The sequence below is a fragment of the Aspergillus aculeatus genome (genome assembly GCF_001890905.1).
Source record: "Aspergillus aculeatus ATCC 16872 unplaced genomic scaffold ASPACscaffold_19, whole genome shotgun sequence".
NCBI lineage: Eukaryota > Fungi > Ascomycota > Eurotiomycetes > Eurotiales > Aspergillaceae > Aspergillus > Aspergillus aculeatus.
In genome coordinates, this window is record NW_017962994.1 from 291411 (window position 1) to 318765 (window position 27355).

Consider the following 27355-nt stretch of genomic DNA (forward strand, 5'->3'; position numbering starts at 1 on the left):
CCTTCACTAGGATCCAGAAGTCTAGCATGACTCGTGTGCCTCTCATACGTTGGAGGCGGACACGTGCCTTACTCCAGAACCTTTTCGCAAATGCTCCCATCCAGCCCCACAACCCGAGGAGTCATATATCGAGAACGGGATACTGATCGCAATGTACTAACATCTTCAGCCCCTTTGCTCTCGTTCTCACCAGAAGAGACAAACATACCGCATCGAACAACCGCCCATTCCGATCCCGAAACTTTGCGCGAACCTCAAGAGCATGGTCGATCGCGATCATCTTCGTCCGCACGCTCTGCGAGCACAAGCTCACACTCCGCGGCAGCGCCACTCGCGAGCTCACAGCCCACTCCGTGCCGGTGTAACTAACGGATCCATTTTCCTCGACGGGTGACAGCATTTCTCTGAACAGCGAGTGGGTTCTCGAAGCGCTAACGGACATGATATTCAACGCCGCTTGTGCGGCAGTCGCATTCAGACGGATATGGTGGCTTTCGATCACCTCTAATGTTAGGGCCGAGAGGTCGACGTCCTTGGATGGCGCCTGGATTCCCATGTCCACGGAGAAGATAGACTCGAAGGGGATGGTCGGGCTGGGGATCGAGATGCAGTATTCGATATTCTGAGCTGATTGGCCTTCGATCGACGACGCATGCCTCAAAGAAATCGCTCGGGATTGGAATGTCAAATAGAAATTTATATTTCCCCGCTGGGATTTGGAAAGAGCTGTAAGGGCAGGCAGTACTTGATGGACTGACGCGGTGCGACCGACATAACTAAGGTCATAACGTGCTTTCTGCGTGCGAAGCATCATTAGGTTTTGAACGAAAAGACTAATAACAAAACTACCAGACTGATAGTTTCTCGGTCAGAATGAAAATTTGCTTGTTCGGAAGCCCACTGGGTTGATTTCATTTGTTTTTCTTATACTGTCTGCTGGTGAGCGGACTTGCCTAATTGGGGTCGGAGCCCCGACTTCCACTCATGCAATGATCCCGCCCTGCTTTGAAAGTATTATGAGAAATGACCTGACAGCTTTAACATTTCTTTGGATATGACCTCTGCTTACACAAGCTCATTACTATCATCATGACACATAGAGGTAGATTACATCCCACTGCTGGAATTCCTTTACTTCCACACCAAGCGCTTGACCATCTATTCTCCATCAACGCCAACACTATTGGTCACCGAGCCGAACACCTCCAGAGCATGACTGAGATAATCTTGGACACCTCGAACCCGCGGAGTCATATCACTACCTAGAGGCAGAAGCTTCTCATTCTGATGGCCTTCCCCAACCCCCTCGCCGACAACAACCTCATACAAAGCCTGCATCGCCTTATCCTTGTCACCGTTAGGTTTGAGCTTCCCATTTACCAGTATTCTCTGGACCTGCTCTACCACCGTTCCCTTATAATCTTTCGGTAGGGACATCTTTCCTAGAACCACCGAGTTCAACATATTCGTGTTGAAAGTCCCGAGCACCACCGTCAAGGTGCGGATATTGAACGGAGCGACCTCCTTAGCCAGGATCTTGGTAAGTGCTGACCAGAAACCACATTTAGCAAATGCACCTCGACAAAGCAGCAACCTCCTGACACAGGTATAGTACATACCATCCAGTCCCGCCTTTGCGCCTGCGTACACCCCCATGGTGGGGGTGCCGTCTAGCGAGGCCCCGCTGCTCAAGTTGACGATCACGCCCGATTTGCGCTGGCGCATATGGGGCAGCACGGCCTGAATAAGACGCAAGGGGCCGAAGTACATCGTCTCTATTTGCGCTCGCACTTCCTCCTCGGCGAAGGACTCGACCGGGGCGTAAATGCAGTAGCCGGCGTTATTGACCAGAACGTCGATGTGGTCCCCGCTGCGTTCGAGCTCGTTGATGATGTCGCCGCTGGTGCGACTGTCCACGTCCAGCTGGACCCATTTTCCGCCTGCAGACTCGATCTCAGTAACGAGGTCGGGGGTTCGCGAGGGATCGCGAGAGGTCGCGATGACTCGATGTCCGCCGGCTTGGGCGGCGCGGGCCAGCGAGAGGCCGAAGCCGGAGGAGCAGCCGGTTATGAGCCAGGTGAGTTTGGTGGTTGTCATGATGAAAGTGAGGATGGTGATGTTGATGACGAATGACAAGAATCATAGTTTTCAGCAGATCTTTCTTTCTCTAAATACTACACTCCGGGGATAGCGCTGCAATAAGGCCGTGGGCATAGTTACAGTACTCACTAAGTCCGCGGACTTGTCGTACCTAACCCCGGATAACTTCCTGCTTGCTGCAGTCTACTCGATGGTTGTCCACACATTCCCTCAGTCGCATGGCAGGCACGAAATTAATGAGTTGGCCTTACTGGCACCTCTTATCGAGGCTATTCAGCGGCTCGAGTGGGAGTATTTCCCCAAGATTTACATGATTGTCTGTTCACTCGACTTATTTTCTCAAAATCCATTTGCGTTGTTGAGATATCTGATACTAGTAACAAACATAACTCCAAACTATCAACAGTAGACACTTTGACCGAGTGGTTAAGGTGCTGGCCTGCTAAGCCAGTGGGTTCGCCCGCGTGAGTTCGAATCTCACAGGTGTCGCATATTCTTTTTTCTTTTTCCGCTTCCGAGCCCACGTATACTCAACCCTATCTTCCCCAGCCTGGGTCCTTCGCTGGATTCCCCATTTTGGACTAGATAAATCTCAATTACGAGTCTGCGTCAAATCATCAGATGTGTGAAGCTGGAGTTAGTGGTCAAGGGTGAACAAGGGCCGACTCATTATACCGAATAAAGCACTGCAACATCATTGCCAGATAAACAGTCAACAACAGTGACAGCAATTCTTTCAGTGAATTTTGATTATAGAGACACTCTTACGCTGACCCATCACAGCCCCACTGCGAATATTGCCTCACTGAATGCTTCACCCCTTCCGCATCCTGCTGCTGCAACACGATCCGAGACATACCACCTTGTCTGATAGCTCTCCGGAAAGAAGACATCCCATGAGCTGGTCTAGGGTCTTGACTCGGAGACACCCTACCCTTCTTTCGGGCGACCATAGCGTTCATCGCCAACTGGTTCCAGACCTGATCGGTAGGCGAGAACGGACACTCGAAGCTCCACTCCGCTCGAATTTGCACGTCGTGTTGCTCAGGTAAGGTGTCTGGCTCTGCGGATGGAGAGTGAAATTCCACCTCGACAGACCCGCCGTAGGCGGTACTGTGTGCCAGATGTTCAATATGAGACTTGAATGCTGCGAATTGATCATCAGGGAGGAATGCTGATTTGTGAAGCGTCCATCTGAAACTGAGCTTGGGATTAGTATTCAATATAGGACTGAGCTAGGTGGGCATACCTTGTTCCAGTTCGACTTTCACGAAGCTAGCTGGCTACTATCTCCTCAAATGTGCAGCCGTCCTGATCGGTGGACCTCTCCCATGCCCGACAGCCCTTTGCATTGGTCGTCACGAGTTGCCCTGCTCTGATTCCTACTACCTTCGTACAGTCGATCCAGAGGTCAAAGTCGATAGCTTTGGATTGATCGTTCGTCATGTGCGTTCCAAGGATATGCACAGAAGCTTTGGGCGGAGACTTTGACTGCCCAGTGAAAGAAGAAGATATGAGGTTGTCTGATGTGAAAGCCATTTCTGTGATTGGCGATCATAGAGAGCCTCGATAATCAAGGGGAGGTAGACATAGGCAGGACACGATGTGCGATGTGATTCCGTTTTTAGATCATTGATTGAGCCGGAGCTGAGACAAACTGCATCATAGTGCATTCTAGTTGAAGTGAATCTGGCCACACCAACGACATAGTGTCTCAACTTGCCAGCGGCCATTCGACCTCGCTGGCCAGGGTAGTGCTCACCGCCCGTCGCACCCATATCGATAGCCTCACGTAGCTGAATTCATGACTCCCTTTGTTCTTGAGACAGTTAGGCACTAGCCAATGGTTTGTAGAATCAGACAATTATTATACTTGGCTGGGGACCGCGAGGCACAAGCTGTTCTGTCCAGAAGGTCCCGGTGACAGAAAGACGATCCTTTCTTCAGTTGTAACCCATGATATCTGTAAGGTTGCTACCGCTGACGGATATTGTAACTTTCGGCATGACAATGGACAACATACTGAAGCTTTGCTTACATGTTTTCTGAGGCAGCTTAATCAATAGCAGTAACCCACACCCTGTTGACACTGCTTCATCACGCTGCACACGAAACTAGCATGAGATAGTGTCGAAGTTGCTGCTTGGGAGATGCGCCAATTCAGACTGTCACGCAGCTTGAGCCAGAGACTGCTACGGCTGGTTGCAAAGAATGATCATGACTAGTGTTAAGGCGGCTGTTGCTGCCACTGTTGCTGCTACTGCTGCTGCTACACGAGGGTGCTGGCTTCAAGACGGAGAATGACCCTGATCACCGGACACTGTTTGGGTGGGCTTTCGAGAACGATGGCGAGGAAATAGTGGAGATATATCGTTTGTAAAGCGACCTACCTACTCATAATAGCAGCTGTGAATGCCCTGTTGTGGCTAATATGATAGTTTGCCTCTGGGGATAGCCGCCCCATACGCCGCCAGGGGTACTGTCGTCATCGCCCTTTAATGATCCCCCTCCAGATACCGTCGTAAGAAACACCTACCCTCCAAGGATTCTCCAACTTCCTTCCATGTCTCTTGGCCAAATGAGAGAGCAGGATTCCCGCCAGCGTTCCGCATCTGGTTGCGCATCGCCCGGCACCTCGGCTGGGTGATCCAATCGTATTGGCCTGTCCAGATATGGATAAATCGTTATAGTGACCGCTGCGAATAGAACCCGAAGCTCTGTACCTTCAAGGAACTCCTCTCGCAGTCCGATGGCTGGGCTACGGGCCCCGAAATCCTGGGTAAATATAAGTTGAGCTCAAACCAAGCCAACCCCACCCCATTCACCCATTTGATCACTTTAAAAGCAGAACCATTGAAACTCTACCACCACGCCGTAATCATCCTCTCCACACACTCCCACGGCCTCCAGGGCCGCTCCCGCTCCCGCACCACGCAAATCCGGCAAAGCCAGGCCCTGCACAGCGTGGCGGCTACTACCTAGCGGTTCGACTGGTTATCTTCAAGGCGAGAGTCTCGAGGTTCGGACATCCGAGATGGCCTCGCTTCTGGAGGGCTGTTCCGCCCTGTCGGAGACGGAGTAGGGGGGCGTACTTTGATAGCTTGCTGGGGAATTTCCCGGACCAGGGGTTTACGTTGCCGGGGTTCTTTCTGGGCGAGTCGGTTGTTGGCTGGTAACCCTTCTTTGGGGAGATAGGGGATTTTCGGAGTGGGAAAGTAGTTATATCAGGATACTTGGTTGACGGTGGTGGGCAACAGTGTAGACATGTGACAGTTCTATTTCTTTACGTTATGAACAAACGCGAGTCTTGTGTGGTGCCCTTGTAGTTAAGGCTGTTCCTGGTTGACCGTCTCAGAACAACTGGAGATGTTACACAGACACACTTGAGGTCAGGCAAAAGTTCCACAGACAGACCTACCGCTGAGATCGAAGCGGCACCTCCGTCGCAGGCACGACCGTCTCGAACCCGCCGCGCAGCTCCTCCCCACCGACCCCACAGATCCCACTCAGATCGACCTCCTCCCCCCACGGCAGAGCATCCACGTCCACCTCCCACCCCATCAGACACCGCAGCACCACCCCAGCCCCGGCCTTACTCATCACCTCATTCATCTCCTTGCACCGCTCGTCACAGACGCACTCCAAGCAACCCTGCGGCGTGAGACACTGGCAAGCCTCGATGCGCTTCACCGCCCGGCGCAGCAGCACGTCCACGAACTCGAACGCCTTGCTCGCGATGCCGGATCCGCACGGCCCGCCCTTCGCATCATAGAAGGTCAACCGCGCGGGGCGCTGCCGTGCGGGGGGCTGGAGGATCTTCTTGACTTTGGACTCTAGCTGCTTCCTCGTCTGGCCCTCGTGCGGGTGGCCTTCCTCCGCGGCTAAACGCAGGCCGCGGCCGATTTCCTTCTTCGCGACTTTGCACTCGGTGCGGACGTCCCCCGGGGAAGAGATCACGAAGGTCGGGAGCAGCGAGAGGATGGCGTGTTCGGCGGCGTGGATGGCAGCCGCGATGTTGAGGTTGTGCGAGCGGAGGATCTCCAGCGCCCGCTTGGGGATGTCCAACCACATCCCCTTCGTGTAGATGTCGATCGGGGGGTTGTCGACCGCGACGGCGTCCAGGATGCGACCGCGCTTGTCAATCTTGAAGAACCCGTAGACGACGGCGTGGATGCGGATTGATCCAAAGAACGCGCGACTCGGCGGGTCGGGTGACTCGGATGGAGCTTTGGTTTTGGCCGTGGCCGCGGCCACGGCGGAGGCGGTGATGGAGAACGGATTTTGGTTGATGAACCGGATGGAGTCGGTTTCGATGGGGTCGATGTCGGTGTAATCGCGTTGCATGGTGTTCCAGTCCACATGGACCCGGATGACGCGCGCGAAATGGCGATCGGGGTGAAATTCTTGGACGAGGTACGTTTGACCCTGATGCAGGAAGATGCCTCCTTCGTAGATGGTGAAGAAGGCACGCGAAGCTTCCACCTCTTCGAGGACCACGTTGCGCGAGTTGGTGGTGTCGATGACGGCGAAGTGCTGGTCTTCAGTGTCCCGGATGGACACACTGCGGGATGGCTGAGGCCGAAAGCGCTCGTGGCAGTGATAGTAGCCCAGAGCATCGCGGGTGAGGCGAGTCGCGGCAAATTCGGCAAGCTGTGGTCCAAAGTAGGTGCTGTCCTCATCGGGGCGGATGGGCATCTCGAAAGCGGCACATTGAATGTGGCCTTCAAGGACCAGTTCGTTGGCTAGGTCGACTTGGAGTTCGCAATTGGGCTTGGTGAACAATTCCTCGGGATTGCGCATATAGTGCTGGTCGGTGGGATAGCGATCGCCGACAAGAACCGAGAGCGAATCCTTGTTACGTCGACCTGCGCGCCCGCTCTGCTGGCGAAGATTCGAGATCGAATAGGGGAACCCCAGAGTGATGACGGCGTCGAGGGACCCAATGTCAACTCCCAGCTCAAGGGCATTGGTGGCTACAATGCCCATCAGTCGGCCCTCGAACATGTCCTTTTCAATGACACGTCGGTCTTGCGGGCTGTAGCCACCGCGGTAGCCCATGACGAGCTTCGCAACCTCAGCGCGACCGAGATTTTGGCATTCCGTCCGCACAGCTTGCAAGAGAACTTCACACATCTTGCGGATCCGACAGAACGCGATAACCCGCGCGCCACGTAGAATAAGCTGGCAGAACAGACGTGCCGTTTCGGCGACACTGTCCCCGCGGCCGGATGTTGGGTCGTTAGGATCTTTGAATGGCGTATTCCAGCACATAAATTCCTTGCGTCCCGATGGAGAACCATCGAAGTCGATCAATTTCACATCTTCAACTCCAAAAATAGCCTTCATGTGCGCTTCCGGATTGGCTACTGTGGCCGAGCAGGAGATAAATCGCACCTGACGGTTACCTACAGCGGCGCAAATGCGGCGTAGGCGACGCATGATGAATGCGACATGGGATCCAAATAGTCCGTTGTACACGTGCAGCTCGTCGACTACCACGAACTTGAGGTTTTTCAGAAACGTACGCCAGGAGCTTTCTTGAGGCAGAATAGTGATGTGTAGCATGTCGGGATTGGTGAAGATAATACGCGCCTCATCTCGAATGTGGTTCCGCACGGCCATAGGTGTGTCTCCGTCGTATGTCTCAACGATGGTGTCTTGGAGACCATCTAAAAACTGAAGCAGCTCCTGCATACTGCGTCTCTGGTCTTGTGCCAATGCCTTGGTGGGAAATATGTACATCCCGCGGCTAGCAGGGTCTTTCTCCAGCTCATGCAACATGGGCACCTGATAGATCAATGATTTTCCCGAGCTAGTGGAAGTAGACACAATAACATTGTGACCATCGTATAAGTGATTGATGGCCTCTGCCTGGTGGGAATACAACTGAGTGATGCCTTTGGTATTGTACAATGCATTGACCAAATTCTGAGAGAGCTGAAAGTTGAGTTCTGCATGTATGGGAGCCTGTGCTTCAAACACTCGATGTCCCTCGGGAACAATCTGGGCCGTATACCAATCCATCTGCCGGATCTCTTCCACGATTTCCGACATGGATTTCCGGACCTTGGGGATCTGAGGCGGCGCTTTGACTGACGCCAAGGCGAACAACTCATCGTCGTCCGGTGGAATGGGAATCCATGCATCTTTTTCCGATTCTAGTCGCATGACAGGATCGAGCTTATCGTCTTCACAGCGGACAAGAAACTCGTCGATCGCGTCGGTGAACTTCTTGTTGCGTTTCTCGATGAGGGCTAACATCTGCTTCTGACTGTATACCGGCATTTTAAGGTCCTCGTCCTTCATCTTGCGTTTCGGCTTTGTCGGCTCTCCGGTTTTCGGGTCTCTCACTTCGCGCTTGAGATCCTGATCCACAAGCTCGAACAACAGGGTCCTGGTCGGAACACCGTCTGGCTCGGGAAGCATGTCTCTACCATAACCCAGCTGTTTGATCTCGCGCTCCCCCGTAGTCATAAGCTCGAGTTTGGCATCGTCAACATATTCGAAACGAACTGCTCGCGGCACGAGCACCCTAACCCGAGCGATGTCCTCCACTGTCAACTCTTGACCTTGCAACTGAGCTTGGACGGCTTGTTTGATGTTGCTGAACGTGGTGGCAAAGTGCTTTCGCGTGCAGCAGAAGGTGTAGACGAGGTTCAGAGCGCGGTGGGTGCGCGATAGCTGCTTGAATGCGTCGGGCCACGGGGTGGATGGAGTTCGTTTCGGGGGTGCAGCGGCTCGTTTTCGCTTTTTACCCGGCTGTGTCGATGGAGGTTCATCTGCGGTAGCAGGTTCAGCTGATTCTGATTTGGGAGTCGAACGATCATTTTCTTTGCGAACCCTCTTGCCCGATCGCTGCGCTGGCGGAAGGGTCGCGGTGGCGGCTTCGGTGGCCTCGGCTGGTTTAGGCTCCTCATGGGATGTTTTCCTGCCCGTTTCGGTGGAGGAACAATCCACTGGAGCTCTGGGACGGGCCATACCGGTCACTCATGGTGGAAACAAAAAGGGCCAGTGCTGCAAGCGGATATCGGCTGTTGGCACCTGCAGCAAGCAGTAGTGCATCAGACAGGCCGACGATTAATTTAAGACGGGAGTTTACTTGATTGTTGTAGGTCTAGCGTAGAAATTCGAAATCTCGGTGTGGTCTGGGCCCGGAGCCGGATTTACGTCTCTCCTGGGAGCACTTCCGGGAATGACCAATCCTGCTGGGGAACTCATGCATGTCTCAAAACAGCACGTTTCGCAATGGTTGAAACCTCGATTATACACTGGTACGGCGTAGTTTTATTTTAAATGCAGCGCAGACGTACTCCTGAAGTACTCCGTTCTCCAGACTGGTAAGCTGACATGGAGGGGGTTTGTACTGCACGGAGACAGTGCCTCCTAACTTACCTTCACCTTGCGTAATGCATTGTGACTGACGTAGGCAACTGGACATGTCGCCTGCCAACGGCAGATGCTCCTTTCAGAAAAAGGCTATTGGGTTTTATTGTGACGATCAGGAACCAAAAGCAAAAGCAAACAAAAGACCCAGCCACGGCAAGGCGAACCGATGGGGACTTTTTCGATAGTGGATCCTCCCGATTCCTTTTTTTAGGCAGGCGTCGAGTAACTGGCACCATCAACTGAATTTGTTGATATGTTTCTACTTTTCGGCATCCAATGACAATTCCAAATGTTTCGTTTTGTTTTCATTATGATCATGATACGAGGCATCAGTAGCTGAAGTGCGCTGATTTGCATCGCAGTCCCAGGAATTGAAATAACGTTTTAAGTTATCGACCTCGTTTATTCATTCGATGAACAACAAGTGGGGCCAGTCATTTCGGATCAACATTGTTACCGGCGGGATCAAAGCCTGCGGCGTCAGGCATTCCTTCACTAAAACTACACTAGAGCAGCACTAGTGGTACTGTAATCTGAGGGCTCTTTTTGTGGCTGCGCTGCAGTGCGCTGCAGTGCGCTGGCTGGCCATCCACCACCACCACCAACTTGGTCTAACTCAGGCCGGTGTGCTTCTCCTTCTCACTCATTTCCCCCTCCTTCAATCTTTTTCTTACTTGCCACCCCGTCTCTCCCTCTTCCTGTCTGTGTTGTCACTGCAAGCCTGCTGCATGGCTTTCGTCGTATTTCCGTGATCTTCACCTTCACCTACCTGGAGTCGGCTGGGTGTTTTGTTTACTGCCTCGGGTCCCTCTGCAGGGACTCCTGGCTTGCACTGGCCTCCGAGCCCGCCCGCGTGTTATTGCAAGTTTCATGCCCAAGCACTAATTAAACCCCAACGTGTGCCCGTCCCTCTTTAATCGTCATCTACTGCATTCGTTCGTTATTGCTCGCGCTCGCCGTAAACCGATCTCTCGTGTACGACTTCAATTCGATCGTGCCGTTTACTCCTATTCCCCTCCAAACTCAATTCGCTCTGGACCTTCGTTCCCCTTTTCGGCCCCTCGGCCTGGTGCGACACCAAAAACCACACAAAGGATCGCAGCGCAACAAAAACGCAGTCATAGCATTGGCTCACCACTCATTCAGCCATGGCATCTCCTTCGCTTTCGGAGCTGGAGCAGCGCAATCGCCTGCCTACTCTGTTTGAAGTTCTCAGTCGGCGAACGCTCGCTCCCGTCGATCTTTTTTCCTTCTACATTTATATGCGCGACCAGCAGCGATCAGTGGATTATCTTGACTTCTGGTATGTGATAAGGGTCCCCAGAATGATGTGTGACTTGCGCGCAGGACAGTCGCTAATTAAAAGCTTGCGCCAGGCTGGACGTCTCACAGCATATGTCCCTCTGCCGTCACTATGTTCGTGAGCTGCGCCGATCCGTTCTCGTCGCGACGCCTGATCTGGAGAAGGCCGACAGCAAAGGCTCTTCCGCCGCCATGGACAACATCGAGCATCTCAATGACATTCCTCTAGTCGAAGCGGGACCCTCGGGTTCGCGCCATGCCCTCTACGAATTAGAAGACCGCGACGCAAACCAACGACTGTCGGCGTTCCTCCGCTCGGACGGCCATACATCAGGGCACTCTCCACAGAGCAGCTTGGGATCACAGAACGCCGCCCGCACAGCGTCGAACGAGCAGCCCCCGCAAGATGGCTCCGGGACTCGAAACGACTCGCCGTCGCCCGGGCACACGGTGGCACGTGCGGATATCCGCGCAAGCGCAGAGAAGATTCTGTACACATACTTGCTCCCCGGGGCTGAGAGAGAAATCGTTCTACCCGAGGAGATGGTGACGACAATTATCGACCATGTCGAGGACCATGGCCGGGATGACCCCGAAGTGTTCGATCCGGCGAAGGACTACGTCTTCCAGGCGATGGAACGCGATGCATTCCCCGGGTTCCTGCAGGCCAAGGCGCTGGGGAACTTAGTACCTTTGTCCATCATCGCCCGTCTGGCATTTGCGCTGATCAGCTTTGGTGGAGGCTTCTGGGGTGCCTTTTACGTCGTCCTCCGCGACAAGCCCCGACATATACGGTGCTGGGTAAGCCAATCCCTGCCACTCCGGGTCTTGCGACCTTGGCTAACTTGCGTCACAGCTGATACTGCCCTTTGCCGTTGCGTCTTACTTCCTCGTTTCGTACCAGTACAAACTGGACCCGGTCATGGCGTTCTTGGGCTACAGCGAATACACATTTATGACCTGGTCGCCGATCCGCGAACCATACGTGCGGAAGCTCCTGAACAAGCGCGCCACGGCGACGGCTTTGATCGCCTTCTTTGTGGCCACCGCGCTGAGCATTCTCTTCATCTTCGTCCCCGGCACCATGCTCTAGATGACGCAACCTCTCTTGTGTGTGTGCCAGACCTGCCTTTTGACCTCGACGTAATGCAGCGCCATCTCCTGTTCATATATCCTGTCCCATGTTACCCTTTTGTTCCTTCGATTCTAGTAATCTTTCTCTTAGCAGATACCATACCTTGATCCTGACTGATAGTCTAATTCAAACAATAATCTGGATATACTTGAATCATGGCCTTTCCGTAAATCACTGGCAATGAGTTGATGAGAGATCACCTAATACCCAGTTGTAAATGTTTATCGTGTAGCCGCTAAAGCGCCGGACTTGACTTATACTTGTCGATTAGGTTTACCGATCAACCGACAACCGTGGACCTATTTTGCCACGATTCATAGATGACATCATGACTTCATAAACCAAGCAGAAGGGTAAACGTTCCGTATAAGAATGTCTCCTCTTCTCGCGCAGCTAAATGAGAAGTCAAACAGCTCATTATATCACAATTGATACATCCGACATGACATCACTTCCCAAGAATAACACGTCGACCGGCCGGTTTGACCAGAAGGAAGAGAAAGACAATTTCGAGAATCTGTTCAATCAAGGCCCTACGAGCCTCGGCAGTATGATCTCTCTGCTGGCATTTTTACCAAGTGGACTGATGGCTGATGATGTGATCCAATGCTCCAGATACAAGCAAAGCTGCCTCGTCTAATGATATTGACTTTCCACATAAAGACTATCACGATGGTCCAGGGAAGTACGACGACGACGATGAGAACCCCTCCCGGGCCGTTGAGGATGCAATCCCTGCGAATCCGTCGTAAGCAGCGGGGATGAGTGTGGGTTGCAGGGTGGTAGAGTGGGCGGGCAGATCAAGGATTATGTAAATAACTGAAGGGTCCTGTTTCGGTCAATTCGATCAGTTCTGAAATACACCGAGGCTTTAAATCTGGCTATCATTTCTTCTTTTTCCATCCTAACCTGCCTGCTAGATTATGGTCAGCTTCAGTCAGCATACACTGAACAATGTGGCAGAGCACAGTCTCCGGTCTTCAAGTATTTTCAAAGATTGAGCTTTACGATCCTATACAAGGTGAAACGTAGATGATTGGGAGTCCTGAGACGTCCAGCGCTTTCAGTAAACCTATGCTAATCTGACACGCTGACTGACATCATTCCGCATACGCTCATGTTGAAAAGGTGAGGGAAGAATATGACGCAATACTTCTCCGCAGAATCATACCAAAGGTCTTTATCTCTTTGTCGAAGCTGCTGTATATTCTTGTCATCAATGGGTCTCATTGATAGACAAAGCGAGTAGCTAGGATTGAAAATCGGGGTTCTGTTGCCGACCATGGTCGATCCGCTCCATATCGAACGAGTAATGAATGGCCCGGGCCACAGAATTGCTAAATTCGATGCCAAGCTCATCGTTCTGGAACTCCGCGCACCTGAGGCTGATGGAGGTTGAGCGATTGGGTATATATATAAAGATGCATTCGGGAGGACATATTGTCAGGTGTCCTGATCTGGGCCCCAACTCAGTCTTGAACTTATATGCTGATTTGATTTCAATAGGGGGGGGGGGGGGCACTTCAAGGAACCCCCAAATCTACTTCTTAGGCTAAGCTAATAATTTAATTGTGAGTGCGCTCCGAAGTCGGGTCCGGGAGAAGACCAAATCCGCATGCCTGCCGCATACCAACCACCCAGAAATGATCTCGCCATGATATATAGGTGCCAGAACAGACGAACATGTGGAGAAACCCAGGACTCGACATACAGTACGAATGCGCGATAAAATTGGCACTATATAGTCGGTTTCGACTCCGTTTGATCCCAGCTTCCCCCTCAACTACCCGCCAAAGTCACTTCAAAGACCGCCGCGTTCTTCGACCCTTGATATATTGCTTTGACCTGCAGCCTCGGATCTGCCTTGTGCAATATCTCCTTCCACACAGCCAATGGCTTGGAGACGCAGTTCAAGCTCGCAAGCATGTGGAAGTCCAGCTCATTGAGCAAGCGCGAGGCGGATTCTCCTCTCTCGGGATCGACGAAGTCATGAATCAGGATGCGGGAGCGACCGGGCCGCATAGCTTTGGCCGTGTGTCGGAGTATATCCGCGCAAGTGCTGTGACGTGGGAAAACAAAACAGAGATATCAATGGGGCGCTCTTGGCTTTTGCAAGGGGAGGGACTTGTACACGGACCTGGACTGATTATCCATCAAGACGTGGCTCAACACGTAGACATCCGCCCCCTGGACGGGCTGCGGAGAGTACAGATTATGCACCTGCCATTTGACTCGGCCGGTAACGGATTCTGGTAGGTCGGCAGATTGCATGGGCTCGACAACATTGGTCTGGTCCTGCACGAGGAAGGTTATTTTCGGGTACTGCTCGGCAAGACGAATCGAATGCTGGCCTCGGCCTCCTCCGATATCCACGATCAAGGCATCCTCTCGGACTTTCTCGAAGGGGTAGATGCTCTCGACGGGGTCGTCCAGTGGCGTATTGTAGTGCCCGGCCATCGCGCTGGCGAAACGTTGGCCGCGCTCGGGGTCAACGGCGTGGTAATACTCGTATAGAGTTTTGTCGGCTGCCGCAGGGTTAGATGACACCAATAGCAGTGCGCCAGACACATGGTGGGGACGAGAACGGCTCCGGCTCACTTCGAAATGCGCGTTGGAACGCTGTCTGTCCAGTCTGCTGGGGAATCTGGAAGCGTGCCTCCGAAAGAGTTCCCGTGAGGTGTGCTCCCGTCATGAGCCCATCGTCGGTACTATGTATACTATGAGCTCGAGTCTGCACCCGAGGGCGTGATGTGGGAAAAAAGAGGAGAGGGCGTACATATAGTCAATTAAGGACGAGAAGTCATCGTACAAAAGGCAGAGTGACCGTTCGTTGTGGCGGTAGCACTCCGGTAGAACCTCGTCGAAGATGCACGCCCTCACACATTGCCGCATCACCCTTCCTTATTGCCGTTAGTCCAAGGACGGGAATCCCAGGGCAACAGACCTTACTGGTCAAGGTAATGGAGCTGCTTGTCTTTGCAGCCAGCTCTATCAGGGAAATGGTCCCACTGTCTCTAGGAACATGGTGATGGAGGTTCATTTTCACCACCAGCGATAGGGCCACACTGTCAACATAACCCCATGCCGCGTTTGCGGTCCATTCGTATGGATCTGTCAGCAGTGTGCTAAGCTCCTGACAGGCATCAATGACCTGTTGTATTTGATCATGTTCCTCGAGCGTAGCCCTTATCGAGCGGGATCGGGTTATGTTGGCAGCCGCGCGAGGGGCATGTTGTGATATGAGGCAGGCAAGAGCCTCGGCTCTTGACTGGAGATTGGTGTCAATAGCCATCGAAGAGAGTGACTGAAACAGACTGATACTTTCCCCGGGAAGGAAGATGCTGGGGCGACAGATGTGAATACATATACCCCGAATAGTTCGTTCTGAGGGTACTTGAGCGGACGACCACTGTCATACTCTCCAGCATAAGTTACAATATACCCCGACAGGAAAATGCTGTCATTTTACTCCGCAGTCAAGCGTGTGCATGCGATTGACAAAGTGCGAATCTAGCTTCGTCAGGGTCCCTTACCTTGGATAATTGTCTATCTATTGGTACACAGAGTATTCCGTCCTCATAAAATGCACTTAGAGACGAGAACTTGACCAATCATCGTCCTGAGGATCCCACTGAACAGCCACACATTCCTCCTCTTGATCCATCATGAATGTCATATTCACTTACCCCCTTTGGCTATATATCTAGGACTATAATGTGGCCCACTACGCTCTGGACGGTCTTCATTTTCCAACATTATCACCACTGCGGCAGATCCACCATGATCGGTCTTCCAAATCCTAGTGTGTCTCGTTGGGCTTACGCTATTCACCGGCGGACTCAAGTGGGTTGTGATATATCGCTTATTCGTCCACCCTTTAGCTTCCATACCAGGACCGCGTCTGGCCGCCGTCACCGGCCGATACCGATTCTACTACAGCATCGTTCAACGGGGCGAGCTGCTTAAACATCTTAAGGTTCTTCACAGAAAATAAGGCGAGCGAGCCTTGAACCGTGTCGGGAAATCTTTTTTCACAGATCAACTTACCGCTTCACTCCCGAACAGGCCCCGTGGTTAGGATCGCTCCAAACTCGGTATGTTGGCTTCCAGCCACCACAACTTTAGCGCAAAGTCCTGCAGTGCCGATCCCTAATGAATGGTTCTGCTTGAGTAGATCCATTTCTCCACTCTGGAGACGTACCAAGACATCTACCGCTCACGTGAAACAAGGAAAGATTGTGATTTCTACGACGCCTTCTTCGTGCCTGAGGGAACCTTTGCAACCTCGAATCATGGAGACGCAAGAGCCCTCCGAGAACTCTGGCTGCGCACGTTTTCGCGCAGGGAGGCAATCAGACAGGAACAATTGTTCATCTTGCAGGTAACGTCGCACAGCCGGGCTGGCATTGTTCGAGTAACCCGGAAAAAAGCACCCATCCAATTAATTCTCATCGTTAGTCCCGCACGCTCTGGGATTGCCTACGAGATGCATCATCCACCAAAACGCAGGTCGACATTTACATGGCACTCCGATGCTTCGCCTTTGACCTTACGATGCGATATGCCTTCGGCTCCACGTTTGGGTCCTTAGAACAGCCATACTTTAGTTGCCCCATCCTCCTAGGCATCGATGCTATGCTGGCGACGTTGTGGCTGCAGAATCATTGCAGTTGGCTACGAGCGCTGACCGACTACTTCAGCCCTTGGAGTCTGTCGGTTCTGTACCCGACGAGCGCGGAGCTCTTTGGGAAACTGGCGGTGTGTGCTGTACTCCGTGCATGGTCTACGATCAATTTCCGGGAGCTTTTCTGACATGTCGCATTATCACCTGCGTTCGACCTAGGTTTTGGAATCTCGCCTCCAACGACTCTTGGCGGATGATACCAAGACCACCAAAGAGCCCAGGGAGGATTCGGCCCCATTTCTCGCAGCATTGACCACGCAACGGGGTGATCGTCGGGGGCCGCTGCGTAGCACCTCGTCCCTCATGTCGGACGTCTTCACAGTGATGTTCACCGGTGTTTATACGGTGGCAACTACTCTCACTGCGGCGACCTACTACCTCATGCGAGATGAAAATTTCCTAAGGAAACTCCAGCAGGAGTTAGCGATGGCGTGGCCAGATGCTACACAGCCGTGTCCGTCGGCGACTGTCTTGGAGAAGCTGCCGTATCTGGTGAGTCCTTCCTTTGCGGCTTCGTGGACCGAGAGCTTGCCCCCTTACTAGGATGGAATCCAGAGCGCCGTGATCAAGGAAACCCTCCGCCTCACAGCAGGAGTGAACTCGCCGTAAGTCTCTCGCCCACTGCGCAAGTCCCTGCAAAAGAATGACTCGGACGACCTGAGACTGCGCACAGGATACCTCGCATAACACCCGAAACCGGAATGACGATTGCAGGGACTTACGTTCCTGGCGGGGTTTGACAATCTCTCACCCAAGATATTGGGCTCACTGACCATTGAGCTAGGTGCAAGTATCGAGCAGCTCTTACATTATTCATCATGATCGACGTGTCTTCCGGAATCCGTGCCAGTTCGATTCCAGTCGCTGGGTTGTCGGAGGCAAGGAGATGCAGAAGTTCGAACTCAGTTTCTCGATCGGTCCGCGACAGTGTCCGGCCATGAGGTATCTTATGCCCTTGACATCCTAATCGGGCTCATGCACAGCCCCCACCCCCACCGTTCTCCATGCGGGCTATACTGACGGTGGCTAGCTGGAGCATGAACGCGCTGCTGGTGTCACTAGCACATGTCATGAGGAGTTTTGAGTTTGACTATGAGGACCAAGGGTATGTAACGTGTTGTCCGTAGATCTTCGAGAGCTAACTGGTGGATCCCCTCCGGCCCAGCAGCGACCTGCGCTATAAGGATTATTTTGTACCAATCATCGATGGGCCGAATCTTCGAGGTCGGGTCAGGCGAAGGTAGTACTCGTTGGTCCGAACTAGTATGGCTGGAAGGAGCTGCAGCTGGAGGCTTGGGCGAGATCGAGATGCGCTGACCCACACCTTCGTCCTGCACGGCGAATACGATTCATCTCGCGGGGTCGAGAAGCAATGCTTAGGGTGAGAGATAGAGAAGAACATATATAAATTATACGGACATCCTACCTAGTAGTTTCTGGGCATCTTCCAACCCTCAATGTGTAACTCCACGACACAATCGATTGATAGGATCCACTCGATATATCCATCCGTATCTTTATTTTAAAATGGTCACGTCAATGCTCCCTGCTGAAAAGCTCTTCGACTCCCTGGGCCAGCAATACGAGGACGTCTACATCAACAATCCAGCTCTCGGGCAGACCATCGCCGCTGCTGTTGCCCTTCTCCCCTCCGACGCCCACGTCCTTGACGTAGGGTGCGGCACCGGCAAACCCGTGTCCAACCGTGTCGCCCAGGCAGGCCACCGCGTCCATGGCATTGACATTTCGAGCGAGATGGTCAAGATCGCCTCGGCCAACGTCAAGGGGGCGCGGTTCGAGAAGGCGGACATGCTCACCTTCCAGCCCCCCGTCCGATATGACGCCATCTTCGCCATCTTCTCCATGTTTCAGCTCACCCATTCCCAGACCTACCGCATGATGCTGAACTACTGCGACTGGCTGAAGCAGGGTGGGGTCTTAGTCCTCGGCACGATTCCCGCGACCTCGATCGTGCACGACTCCAGTCTCTACGACCGAACGGGGACGGTCGTCCGGCACGCCGACCTGATCTTCATGGGCCACCACTTCACGGGCACCGTGTACACCACCGCCGGCTGGCACGAGCTGTGCCGGAAATGCGGCCTGGAGATCGTGCTCGAGAAGTCCGCCAGCTTCGCCTGCCCGCCGCCGTACGAGGAGGAGGTCCAGGACCATTACTTTCTCATCGCGCGGAAGGTCGTGCGGCACGCCCTGATGGCGCCCTACCCGCTTCCCTGCGGGTATCGCGGACCGCATCCACTGAGCGAGGGGGCCTGGGCCCCGTTTGCGGAGCGACTCGTTCGAGACGAGTTCGATGCCGTGCTGGAGGTTTTGAAGGATAACCGCAGGGTCTTGGACGTGGGCAGTGGGTACGGGAGTATGTCTTTCTTTCTGTTTTGTTTTTTTTTTTTTTTTTCTGGTTGTTTCCTCCTTCCCAGCTGCAACCAGGCCCCTCTCCCCGCAGCCCCTTGAAAGAGGGTCTACCGCTAAAGGATACCACGCTGACAAGCATATCAGAACTGCCCATCGAGCTCGCTGCGCGCGGCATCCAAGCCTACTCCGTCGAGCCCAACGCCGACCGAAACCAGATCCAGACGGCCGCGGCCGGGGAAAAGGGGATCACGATCCGTGCCGGCTCCGCGGAGGCCATCCCCTTCGCCAGCGGCTTCTTCGACGCCGCGGTGGCGATGTGGATCCTGCACTACGTGCAGGACCTGGAGCAGTCGCTGCGCGAGATCGCCCGCGTCGTGGACCCGGCGGCGCCGGACGCCAAACTCGTCATCGTGCAGGGGGCCCCGGACAATGAACTCGTGAATCTGCTGAATGAGGTCTGCGCGCCCCTCTCGGCGGCGAACACGGCGGTCGACCACCAGGGCTTCCTGCTGCATGAAGCGGCCAGAGTGTTCGAGGAGCACGGCTTCGGCGATATCCGGATCTTCCGGGTGAATGCCCTGTGTGGCTTTCCCGAGGCGGATCCCCTGGAGCGGTGTGAGAAGGCGGCCGCGGTCCTGGCGGGGTTCTGGTTCCTCGAGGATGCCAATCTGGAGGAGATGAAGAGGGCGCTGGTGCCGCACTTGGAGAGGCAATTTCGGGACCGTCCGGGGGAGGTCGGGGACGAGGTTGCGGTTCTTGTGGCGCGACCGTGGAGGAATTAGAGGGTTGTGGGGATGTTATCTGAGATGGACCTGGCCCCGGGGGGCATTTCGGAAGTGATTCTGCTCTGTGCCCCACTGGCAGATGGTGCACCCCTGTAACTATATCCCATAAGCTACGAAGCTTGGCAAGCTACAGCACTGGATCTTAGACTCGACTACAAGAATCCCCCTTCTGTTTGTTTCACGGCTGTTTTCTAGTACAAATGATATCCATCCGATATAGTTAAACGTCCCTGGGGGGATAATAAAGGACAAGTCAGAGTAAGGAATAGTGATAGAGAAGATGATGAGAAGAGAACCCTTATAACAATGTTGTTGGCCATGCGAGAGCCTTTGCCGGTCCTTGATATTGGATCACGTGTACTCTAAGGTTCATGTTGAGAATGCAATGATGACGGGTTTGCATGGTTTCCATGGTTTGCATGTTTGCATGGTTTGCATCAGATCGCGCGGCGCGTGTGGAACGGGGAGTGCCATTACTTCTCCGTTCCCGGCGTTTTTACTCGCTCCTCTCTTTCTCCCCTCCACCATCGCAGTCATGGAAACTCAGGTTACCTCTTACGCTGTCTTCCTCATCTATCGGAATCGAGACTCTTCTGGTCTCTTTGACGTCTACGAGTATCTATTGGACTCATTGCTCGTGCTTTTCCATGGGTGGACAAGCTCTCATGTGTTTCCTGTCTGGTCGCTGGCCTTCTCACCTCTTCGCCGTTCGAGGCAACCTCATACAGATCTTACCCTCTGTTACGCTCTCCAGCTCGCTGGGGAGTCTAACCCTAATGTAACCCCGTCGGTTCGGTGCCAACGGCTTCTTGCCGGCGGCAAGTTTCACGGTCATGCACGGCGGTTTGAGCCCACTAGTTGACTCGCATCGCTTCCGGGGGATCGAGGAGGCGAAAGGTTCCCGATGCTCAGAGCGCCATCCCTCCGCGGGGTGCGCATAAAGACGGTTTTCCATGCAGTTCCCGCCGCAGGGCACGCGTCGGTCTACCAATGCTGAGTGTTACGTGCTGATCAAATTAAAGGACAGTCTTCACTTGTTGCCGTGGTACGAAGATGATGATTCGAGAGAGAAGGCAGGTGGAGCATGCCGGGCATCTTTCTTTGGAAGTTGTCATTGGGAGCTCATAGTGCGCGCCGACCCAAAGAACTTACAACTGTGAGCTTGATCATTGCATGTGCGAACTGATTTACCCGAATACGAACAAACCGGGTGTCTTCGGACATACCGACTGCCTTACACACAGTCATCGAGTCTTTGGATTGATCCACTCGTCGGAAACCGGTTTAATCTCTGGAATGGCCCAGGTGTTCCCAACGTTCCAGCCCGGATTAAACCGCAGCGAGGTCAATTTGCAAATGGATGACTTCCTCATGGTCGATCGGATGATGCCATGAGGAACCCCCCCCTTGGGCCTGTTCGTCGCTTTCCAGTTACAAGTCGGTCTCCAATCATGCATTATGTATCTTTCTCCGCTCCTAACCGGGGTAAAGCGGTTGGCCTTCTTGGTCGGTGTGACTCGGGCTGTCCCGCGCATGCTCCCAATCCGAGGGTTGACTGGGGCCTTCGCTCCCTGCGTTCCAACTCTTGATTCATCCCGGGTACGAGACCGGCTAGTGGACTCGTGGATCACGGCATGAAGCCACCTGATCTATGCTTCGCTCGCGAAGGTCCCGATCGATCGTGTTAACCATCTCTTTGCATCGAGCGGGTGCAGATAGATTGATGGGCGCTGACTCGGCCATACCTTCGGGTATGGTCCCTCCCCTTGGGGAGAAGGAAGCGGTTTTTATGGATGTTTTGTTTGTCCGTTTCTCCATGCCCTCCACCGTCGGGTTTCTGGCGGTGGGGAGGAATCAAAAACTAGTCCACGGGGGTACTGTATCACACACAAAGAGGTTGAGAGGCCGTTGATCTTGGGAGGCGACGTGGGGTCATGATCTGCGCATCGAAGGTTCGACGATGGGAGATAGCATGCTTGGTCAAAGGGGCTCGAGCCACGAGATCTGGGATGATTCAAGACTGAAATCTCAGCAGAGGGCGCGAGGTATATCTGGCCACCGACTGTGTCCATCACCCTGGTGCCGCCTGTCCCGACCGTCGCTTCGGCAATGTCGCTACAGTTGTTGCGTTGGTATACTCTCGGTCGTCAGATCTTGCAGCATCGGCCTCTTGCAGTCTGGGATCCGTACAGGAGGCTTGTTATGGGACCTCGAAAGGGGATCAAAGCTCAGTGCTTGTCTGTCTCGCTTCTTGTTGTTTCCGAGGCTGTGAGGGGGTGGGTGTTGCGTGGGTCACGGGGAGGGGACTGCGCTGTGAATTGTCGTTGGCAACGCAGGAGTCGAACACGAGGGATGGCCCAGGGTGGCGGGCCGCCGTTCCCTCACTGAGGGCCCGCGGTGAGGGAACGGCCCCCTTTTTTTTATAAGTGCTCCGAAATCCCCGGCTGTTGCATAGCTAACTACGGTGGCAGGTTGTTTTGGCGGCAACAGCTCGACTCGATTACTTCCGAACAGCGGATGTTGAAGCGAACGATCGGAGAAGGGGCCTGGTTTTACTAGGATGAGGATCGATACCTTGGGTCTAGAACAACAAATGAGCTATGCAAAGGTTGCTAGGAACATGCATCCCGCCCAACCTCTCAATCCAGTTCATGCTGAGATTCCACCGTGTAACAACTGTGTAGCCGCATTACCGACTGTTTGATGCCATTGGCGATGACAACCTGGTCCTTGTACAAACCTTGCCATACCAATCCCTAAGTTTACCCACATTCTACAACTCGAACCCAATGCGCCACCTCACCACCCCCAGGAACTCCATGAACAGTATAAATCACCAACCCCATAAATTCCTCACAAAACCTATATACAGACCCCCCCCCCCTTCCCCCAAGAATTGATGAGATTACCGCCCCATCCACCCCCCATCAACAGTAACCACCTCCCCGGAAACATACGCACTGGCCGCACTGGCCAAAAACACCACCACGCCCTTAAAATCCTCCGGCTTACCCCACCGCCCCGCGGGGATCCGCGCCATAATCCCCGCATTCCGGGCTTCATCATTGATCAGCGCGGTATTCATATCCGTGGCGATGTACCCGGGGGCAATGGCATTGACGTTGATGCCGCGGGCGGCCCACTCGTTGGACAGCGCCTTCGTGAGCTGCGCCACGCCGCCCTTGGAGGCGGCGTAGGCCGGCACGGTGATCCCGCCCTGGAAGGTGAGCAGCGAGGCGACGTTGATGATGGCGCCGCGGCGGGGGCTGCCACCGCCGTTGCTGGCTCCGAATTCGGAGGCGTCGCGGGCGAGCAGGTAGGCGCCGAATTCGCGGCAGAGGGTGAAGACGGAGGTTAGGTTTATGTTGAGGACCTAGCCACAGGGCACAGGATTAGCATGGGGTTGGGGATGGTGGGTTCGGTTTCGTTTCCGCCGGAAAGGGGAAGAAAGGGTGAGGGGCAAGGTGCTTGGGAGGGGGAATACCTCATCCCAATCCTCATCGGGGAATTGCTCGCTGGGATGCCGGCGCTGGATGCCCGCGCAGTTGAGGAGGATGTTGGGCGTGAAGCCCTGAGCGGTCACGGCGGGGATGATCTGTTTGAGGGCGTCGCGGGAGGAGAGCTCGGCGACGTGGATGTGGGCTTTGCGGTGGAGGCGCGTGGTGATCTCGTCGCGCGTGGTGGTGTTGGATTCGTCTCTCTTTGCAGATTATCGAAGGTTAGAATGTATCCAGATGATTCCCCCCCCCAAAAGGGACGACGCACCTGAATCAGAATAATGTCTGCGCCCGCTTCCGCAAGCGCGTACGCCATGGCCTGGCCGATTCCCCGCGTGCCGCCGGTGACGATGGCGGTGCTGCCTTCGAGGGAGAAGAGGGCGGGGATGGACATTTTCGGTATGTTATTTGTTGGATGGGTCGTTGTAGGTTTTGATGTCAAGATAATCCGTCAAGATCGTGGGGTTGAGTGGACTCGTAGTTCATGCACTCTCCATACACAATTGAAGCGATATCAATGCCTGCGAATCTACAAAAGCTGTCTCTATTTCTCAACGATATTTCACAATGACCGATTGAGTCACCATCACCCCACGAACGTGGGGGGGGGAGCCCTTTAAAGCAAGCCAGCAGCCAACAAGCACCCCTCACGGTTGTCTTTCAGTGCGGGGCAGCACCAGCGGAGCTCCTCCCGATTGGGATGATGCAATTGCCGAGGGAGACACAACAAAAGTCAAAGGCCGACGCCCCGCAACATCCTCCCCCGGCTATTGAAGTTTCCGCCCGGTGCTTATCCGAACGCTGTATTTCGGTATCAGTACCGTATTCCGGGACGAAATGGTACACGGAGCGTTAGCAAGCAATTCAGCATCGTATCGTGCCATGAGTCTCTATGCACTACGAATTGTAGTTAATCTTATGGGTGACTAGCACATAACCTTGAAAGATAATCCAGGGTAGATTGTCATCTTGTTATCATGCTGCTCATTTCGATGCCGTTTCGACGCCTTGAAGGTTCTACCATCTTACAAAGACCCCTTTGGTCTGGCTCGTTCCTCGGTACAGCTTCCAGTGCGTACTATTTTAGTTTATTCAGTCTGATAGCCACACCTTAAAATATCAACCGTTCCGGCGATCTCGCCCAATAGCAGCAAGATCGCCGAAACATAAATGTAGAATCATAGATACAGAGAAGTAGATTCCCGCGGATCTGTGCCACAGGATGATGTGTATGTGGTATCCATTGCGCCAATGTCGCCAGCTAAGTAGAAAATCAAAAGGATAGATGGTCTGGGGTCCCATAAAAACGTTCATCGAAAGGCAGAGCCATGCCGTTCATTTCACCTCATTCGCATCCGAGAAAGGGCTTTCCACGCGCGGTGGAATGTGTCGGCTGCTTCGGTTCGAGCGTGTCCCTTCCGGGGTCTCGAGGAGTGAGGATGCCCGGGCGCTGGGTTCGGCCGGGGGATGATCTTGGAATGGGCTCTGGCTGACGGCAGGCGAATCCTCAATCACGGTGGCGGGACGCGACTGCGCGTCGGTCTTGGCGGCCTCGGTAGCGTTGTCGCTGCGGGCCTGGCTAGAACGCTTAGTAGTGTCTTCCTCGTCGGATGAACTGGCGTCGAATCCGGACGTCGGGACTGGGTCTGATTGCTTGGTGCTGGTGGATCGAGACACGTTGGAACTGGTGGTTTCGGACTGCTCCTCGATGGTCTGGACGCCGGCGGGACCATTGGTGGTTTCCTTCTTCTTTTTCGATGCGCCTCGAACCATGACTGGTTTGGCGGTCACCGTCCGCGCCACGATCGAGCTGTTGGTCGTGGCCGCGGAGAGGCCTGCCTTGGCAAGCTGGGCCTGGGTAATGGCCGGCACTGCAGGAGCATCGCTGTTGGCTCCATTGATGTTGACCACGGCGGCACGCGTGCGCATAACTTGTTGCGCCGGCATCGGACTGACGATGGCGTTGTTGCGATAGATGGTGGTGGCCACGCTGCTGCGTAGACTAGGGGCGATGCTGCGACGCTCGTTGGACATTTCCGACCAGGCCGAATCACGAAGGTCGCCAGGCATGAAGAAATGTTGGTCGGGGTGGGCACCAGGGAGCGGCGGAACCGGGGGGACCAGACTCCCAGGGGTCTCTGGGGGCGAGCGATTGGTGACACCAGGGATGTAAGCGATTTGGATAACGTTCGAGGCGCGAGTAAGAACGGTCGAGGCGATCGAATTTGTGGACTTCCTGGACTGTCTCGTGTCGGCAGCCACGCTGGACTTTTCGGCTTCGGATGCCTCTTGTTGTTCCTTGCGCTTCTTTCTGATGAAGAACCACCATACCAAGAAGGTCACTATCGCGATGAAGGCGATACCACCGACCACACCTCCTGCGATAGCACCCGCGTCTGTACCGCCGCCACCGGAATTATTGGAGGAACCCGAATCTCCGCTGGTTGGAGATTTGACACATTTCGTGGTCGCGCACTGAGTGCAAGATTGACTGACCATCGTACAGGTGTAGCCATCATCACAGGTCGGGCAAGCGGGCGCTGAGGAGGAGCATTGTACGCAGCTTCGGAAGGCTAGGAGGGAACGGGAGTAGAGGACTGAGACAAGCATATTAGCGATCGGGAGGCACAGACCAAACCGTAGTGTACGTACCGTTAGGAGTGGTCGAGTCGGAAGGATGGAACGACATGACGGGCGATGGGGTGTTGAGTTGTGGTGAGAGAGAGATGGTTGATAGGGCGGGAGTCGGTCGGAAGGGTCGTAGCAGGACGCTGTGTTCTCAAAACAAAGAGGCTAGGGAGAAAGAGAGACGGAAAGGGCGAAAAAAGAGTGGCAGGCCGATCAACGGCGTAAAGAACGTGGGATATTGACTTTGCGATAAAAAGAGTGTAATACTCGACAGACGTCAAGTCGTGAAAGTTGGATGCTAGGTCATACAAGAAAGAGAGCGCACGAGAGGAGAGAAGAGGAAGGAAGATGAAGAGGTTCAGATGAGCGAATGACTGTTTTGGCGGAAGAAGATTGGGGGGGAGATTGGCAGGCAACAACGCGCATAGCAGAATGCAAATCCAGGTGGAGCTCCCAGGCTTGGAGCAATGGGAGTGGATAGGATACTTTTTTCCCCTCCCAGTCGGAATGTCTGCAAGTCACGAAGTAGACGACTCAGAGTGGACAAGTCCACACCGGGGCATCCAGCTGTAACGTCTGGAGGGACCACGCGTGGTGGCTGCCAGGTACAGAGCAGACGGAGCCGGCGCAAGGGGACAGGGGAAAGTCAGGGGAGAACCGTGGATGCAGGTTAGGAGGTAAGTAAGGTTAAGGTAGGATAGAGAGAGAGAGAGGCGGAGAGAAGAAGCAGAAGGGGGAAAGGGAGAAAAAAGAGGAAAAGAAGAAAAGAGGGAAGAGAAGGAGGAAGCTGGTAAGATAATCAATCAAACAATCAATCAATCAATATTTAATGAAAAGAATGAAGAATGGATAAATTAAACAGACTGACAAGATGGGGGGTGGGTGGTGGGTGAGAGGGAGGGAAATGGAGAGGGGGGGGGAGGGGACAGAGAGTGAGATTGTGAGAGCGATGAGTGAAAGAGGGAGAGCCAGACCTGCAAGTACGGGTGGGAGAAGAGACTAAGCCTGAAAGAAGAGGGTGGATGATGCGGGCGGGAATTGCGTTGGTTGGTGGATGCAATAATAGATGGGGGCTGAGTACTTTTACAATAGTGAGTGACACCCACTGCAGTCCACTCTGCAGTCTCCGCCTTATTCCTGCCGCGTTATCATGGAGAAAGACTCCAGTTGATGGATGGATGGAGTAGACGGAGACCATTCCGTGGACAAGAGAGCCATTTCCTGCATATACTGCATACACTGCAGTATCACTGCATAACACCTGAACACCTGAACACCTGAACACCTGAACACCTGAACACCTGAACACCTGAACACCTGAACACCTGAACACCTGAACACCTGAACACCTGACTAGATTTACATTTAACAATCAATCATCCAGGGAACTTGCCAATCTGCAATCTGCCACACCCCTGACACGGACCCAAAACTATCGAACCAAAGGATCGTGTCTCAAGTGCAG

The 27355-nt window shown here is 53.8% G+C and overlaps 10 protein-coding genes and 1 non-coding gene across 11 annotated transcripts; 4 read left to right on the top strand and 7 right to left on the bottom strand.

The window, feature by feature from the left end:
• Nucleotides 1-42: 42 nt before the first annotated feature.
• ASPACDRAFT_1859908 (uncharacterized protein) lies at nt 43-556 on the bottom strand (the record flags this gene model as incomplete). Its single annotated transcript, XM_020197709.1, has 2 exons — nt 43-156; nt 209-556. 2 exons carry the CDS (start codon nt 554-556, stop codon nt 43-45), a joined length of 462 nt encoding a protein of 153 aa, XP_020052008.1.
• Nucleotides 557-1158: 602 nt separating this feature from the next.
• On the bottom strand, nt 1159-2097 carry ASPACDRAFT_54979 (SDR family oxidoreductase; the record flags this gene model as incomplete). The annotated part of the gene is made up of 2 exons (XM_020202943.1): nt 1159-1547; nt 1620-2097. 2 exons carry the CDS (start codon nt 2095-2097, stop codon nt 1159-1161), a joined length of 867 nt encoding a protein of 288 aa, XP_020052009.1.
• A 411-nt stretch (nt 2098-2508) lies between these two features.
• Nucleotides 2509-2589, top strand: ASPACDRAFT_t292. Its single transcript has one exon. It is a non-coding gene; the product is annotated as a tRNA-Ser (tRNA).
• Nucleotides 2590-2876: 287 nt separating this feature from the next.
• On the bottom strand, nt 2877-3585 carry ASPACDRAFT_9423 (uncharacterized protein; the record flags this gene model as incomplete). The annotated part of the gene is made up of 2 exons (XM_020206130.1): nt 2877-3335; nt 3388-3585. Coding segments are annotated over 2 exons (657 nt in total), but the record flags the coding sequence as incomplete, so codon positions are not given.
• A 1639-nt stretch (nt 3586-5224) lies between these two features.
• ASPACDRAFT_126458 (ATP-dependent 3'-5' DNA helicase) lies at nt 5225-9201 on the bottom strand. The gene has a single exon (XM_020196932.1). The coding sequence runs from the start codon at nt 9076-9078 to the stop codon at nt 5515-5517; it is 3564 nt and encodes a 1187-aa protein (XP_020052011.1). The 5' UTR covers nt 9079-9201; the 3' UTR covers nt 5225-5514.
• A 966-nt stretch (nt 9202-10167) lies between these two features.
• On the top strand, nt 10168-12051 carry rgsB (putative RGS domain protein (Rax1)). Its single transcript, XM_020205955.1, has 3 exons — nt 10168-10789; nt 10863-11589; nt 11645-12051. Exons 1-3 carry the CDS (start codon nt 10635-10637, stop codon nt 11879-11881), a joined length of 1119 nt encoding a protein of 372 aa, XP_020052012.1. The 5' UTR covers nt 10168-10634; the 3' UTR covers nt 11882-12051.
• Nucleotides 12052-13503: 1452 nt separating this feature from the next.
• ASPACDRAFT_1883308 (uncharacterized protein) lies at nt 13504-14697 on the bottom strand. The gene is made up of 3 exons (XM_020198328.1): nt 14522-14697; nt 14061-14448; nt 13504-13982 (listed from the first exon to the last, which is right to left on the bottom strand). Exons 1-3 carry the CDS (start codon nt 14613-14615, stop codon nt 13703-13705), a joined length of 762 nt encoding a protein of 253 aa, XP_020052013.1. The 5' UTR covers nt 14616-14697; the 3' UTR covers nt 13504-13702.
• A 2066-nt stretch (nt 14698-16763) lies between these two features.
• On the top strand, nt 16764-18026 carry ASPACDRAFT_126465 (uncharacterized protein). The gene is made up of 6 exons (XM_020196933.1): nt 16764-17099; nt 17163-17212; nt 17281-17341; nt 17392-17549; nt 17638-17712; nt 17776-18026. Exons 1-6 carry the CDS (start codon nt 16911-16913, stop codon nt 17849-17851), a joined length of 609 nt encoding a protein of 202 aa, XP_020052014.1. The 5' UTR covers nt 16764-16910; the 3' UTR covers nt 17852-18026.
• A 120-nt stretch (nt 18027-18146) lies between these two features.
• On the top strand, nt 18147-19762 carry ASPACDRAFT_35955 (uncharacterized protein; the record flags this gene model as incomplete). Its single annotated transcript, XM_020200163.1, has 2 exons — nt 18147-18972; nt 19161-19762. 2 exons carry the CDS (start codon nt 18147-18149, stop codon nt 19760-19762), a joined length of 1428 nt encoding a protein of 475 aa, XP_020052015.1.
• Nucleotides 19763-22651: 2889 nt separating this feature from the next.
• Nucleotides 22652-23866, bottom strand: ASPACDRAFT_126467 (putative 2-deoxy-D-gluconate 3-dehydrogenase). Its single transcript, XM_020196934.1, has 3 exons — nt 23531-23866; nt 23250-23465; nt 22652-23138 (listed from the first exon to the last, which is right to left on the bottom strand). Exons 1-3 carry the CDS (start codon nt 23654-23656, stop codon nt 22671-22673), a joined length of 810 nt encoding a protein of 269 aa, XP_020052016.1. The 5' UTR covers nt 23657-23866; the 3' UTR covers nt 22652-22670.
• Nucleotides 23867-24597: 731 nt separating this feature from the next.
• ASPACDRAFT_47567 (uncharacterized protein) lies at nt 24598-25951 on the bottom strand (the record flags this gene model as incomplete). The annotated part of the gene is made up of 2 exons (XM_020201985.1): nt 24598-25859; nt 25915-25951. The coding sequence occupies 2 exons, from the start codon at nt 25949-25951 to the stop codon at nt 24598-24600; spliced, it is 1299 nt and encodes a 432-aa protein (XP_020052017.1).
• Nucleotides 25952-27355: the final 1404 nt, after the last annotated feature.

What these genes read in the sequence shown, in the direction of transcription:
- ASPACDRAFT_126458 (XM_020196932.1), bottom strand. Translation starts at nt 9,078, where the DNA reads ATGGCCCGTCCCAGAGCTCCAGTGGATTGTTCCTCCACCGAAACGGGC.
- rgsB (XM_020205955.1), top strand. Translation starts at nt 10,635, where the DNA reads ATGGCATCTCCTTCGCTTTCGGAGCTGGAGCAGCGCAATCGCCTGCCT. An exon ending in GTGGATTATCTTGACTTCTG is followed by an intron (nt 10,790 to 10,862) that starts GTATGTGATAAG and finishes AGCTTGCGCCAG; the next exon opens with GCTGGACGTCTCACAGCATA. An exon ending in CCCGACATATACGGTGCTGG is followed by an intron (nt 11,590 to 11,644) that starts GTAAGCCAATCC and finishes CTTGCGTCACAG; the next exon opens with CTGATACTGCCCTTTGCCGT.
- ASPACDRAFT_1883308 (XM_020198328.1), bottom strand. Translation starts at nt 14,615, where the DNA reads ATGACGGGAGCACACCTCACGGGAACTCTTTCGGAGGCACGCTTCCAG. An exon ending in GTTCCAACGCGCATTTCGAA is followed by an intron (nt 14,449 to 14,521) that starts GTGAGCCGGAGC and finishes ACCCTGCGGCAG; the next exon opens with CCGACAAAACTCTATACGAG. An exon ending in TTGATGGATAATCAGTCCAG is followed by an intron (nt 13,983 to 14,060) that starts GTCCGTGTACAA and finishes CCCACGTCACAG; the next exon opens with CACTTGCGCGGATATACTCC.
- ASPACDRAFT_126465 (XM_020196933.1), top strand. Translation starts at nt 16,911, where the DNA reads ATGTCGGACGTCTTCACAGTGATGTTCACCGGTGTTTATACGGTGGCA. An exon ending in CGACAGTGTCCGGCCATGAG is followed by an intron (nt 17,550 to 17,637) that starts GTATCTTATGCC and finishes GACGGTGGCTAG; the next exon opens with CTGGAGCATGAACGCGCTGC. An exon ending in TTTGACTATGAGGACCAAGG is followed by an intron (nt 17,713 to 17,775) that starts GTATGTAACGTG and finishes CCGGCCCAGCAG; the next exon opens with CGACCTGCGCTATAAGGATT.
- ASPACDRAFT_126467 (XM_020196934.1), bottom strand. Translation starts at nt 23,656, where the DNA reads ATGTCCATCCCCGCCCTCTTCTCCCTCGAAGGCAGCACCGCCATCGTC. An exon ending in CAGACATTATTCTGATTCAG is followed by an intron (nt 23,466 to 23,530) that starts GTGCGTCGTCCC and finishes TAATCTGCAAAG; the next exon opens with AGAGACGAATCCAACACCAC. An exon ending in CCGATGAGGATTGGGATGAG is followed by an intron (nt 23,139 to 23,249) that starts GTATTCCCCCTC and finishes CCCTGTGGCTAG; the next exon opens with GTCCTCAACATAAACCTAAC.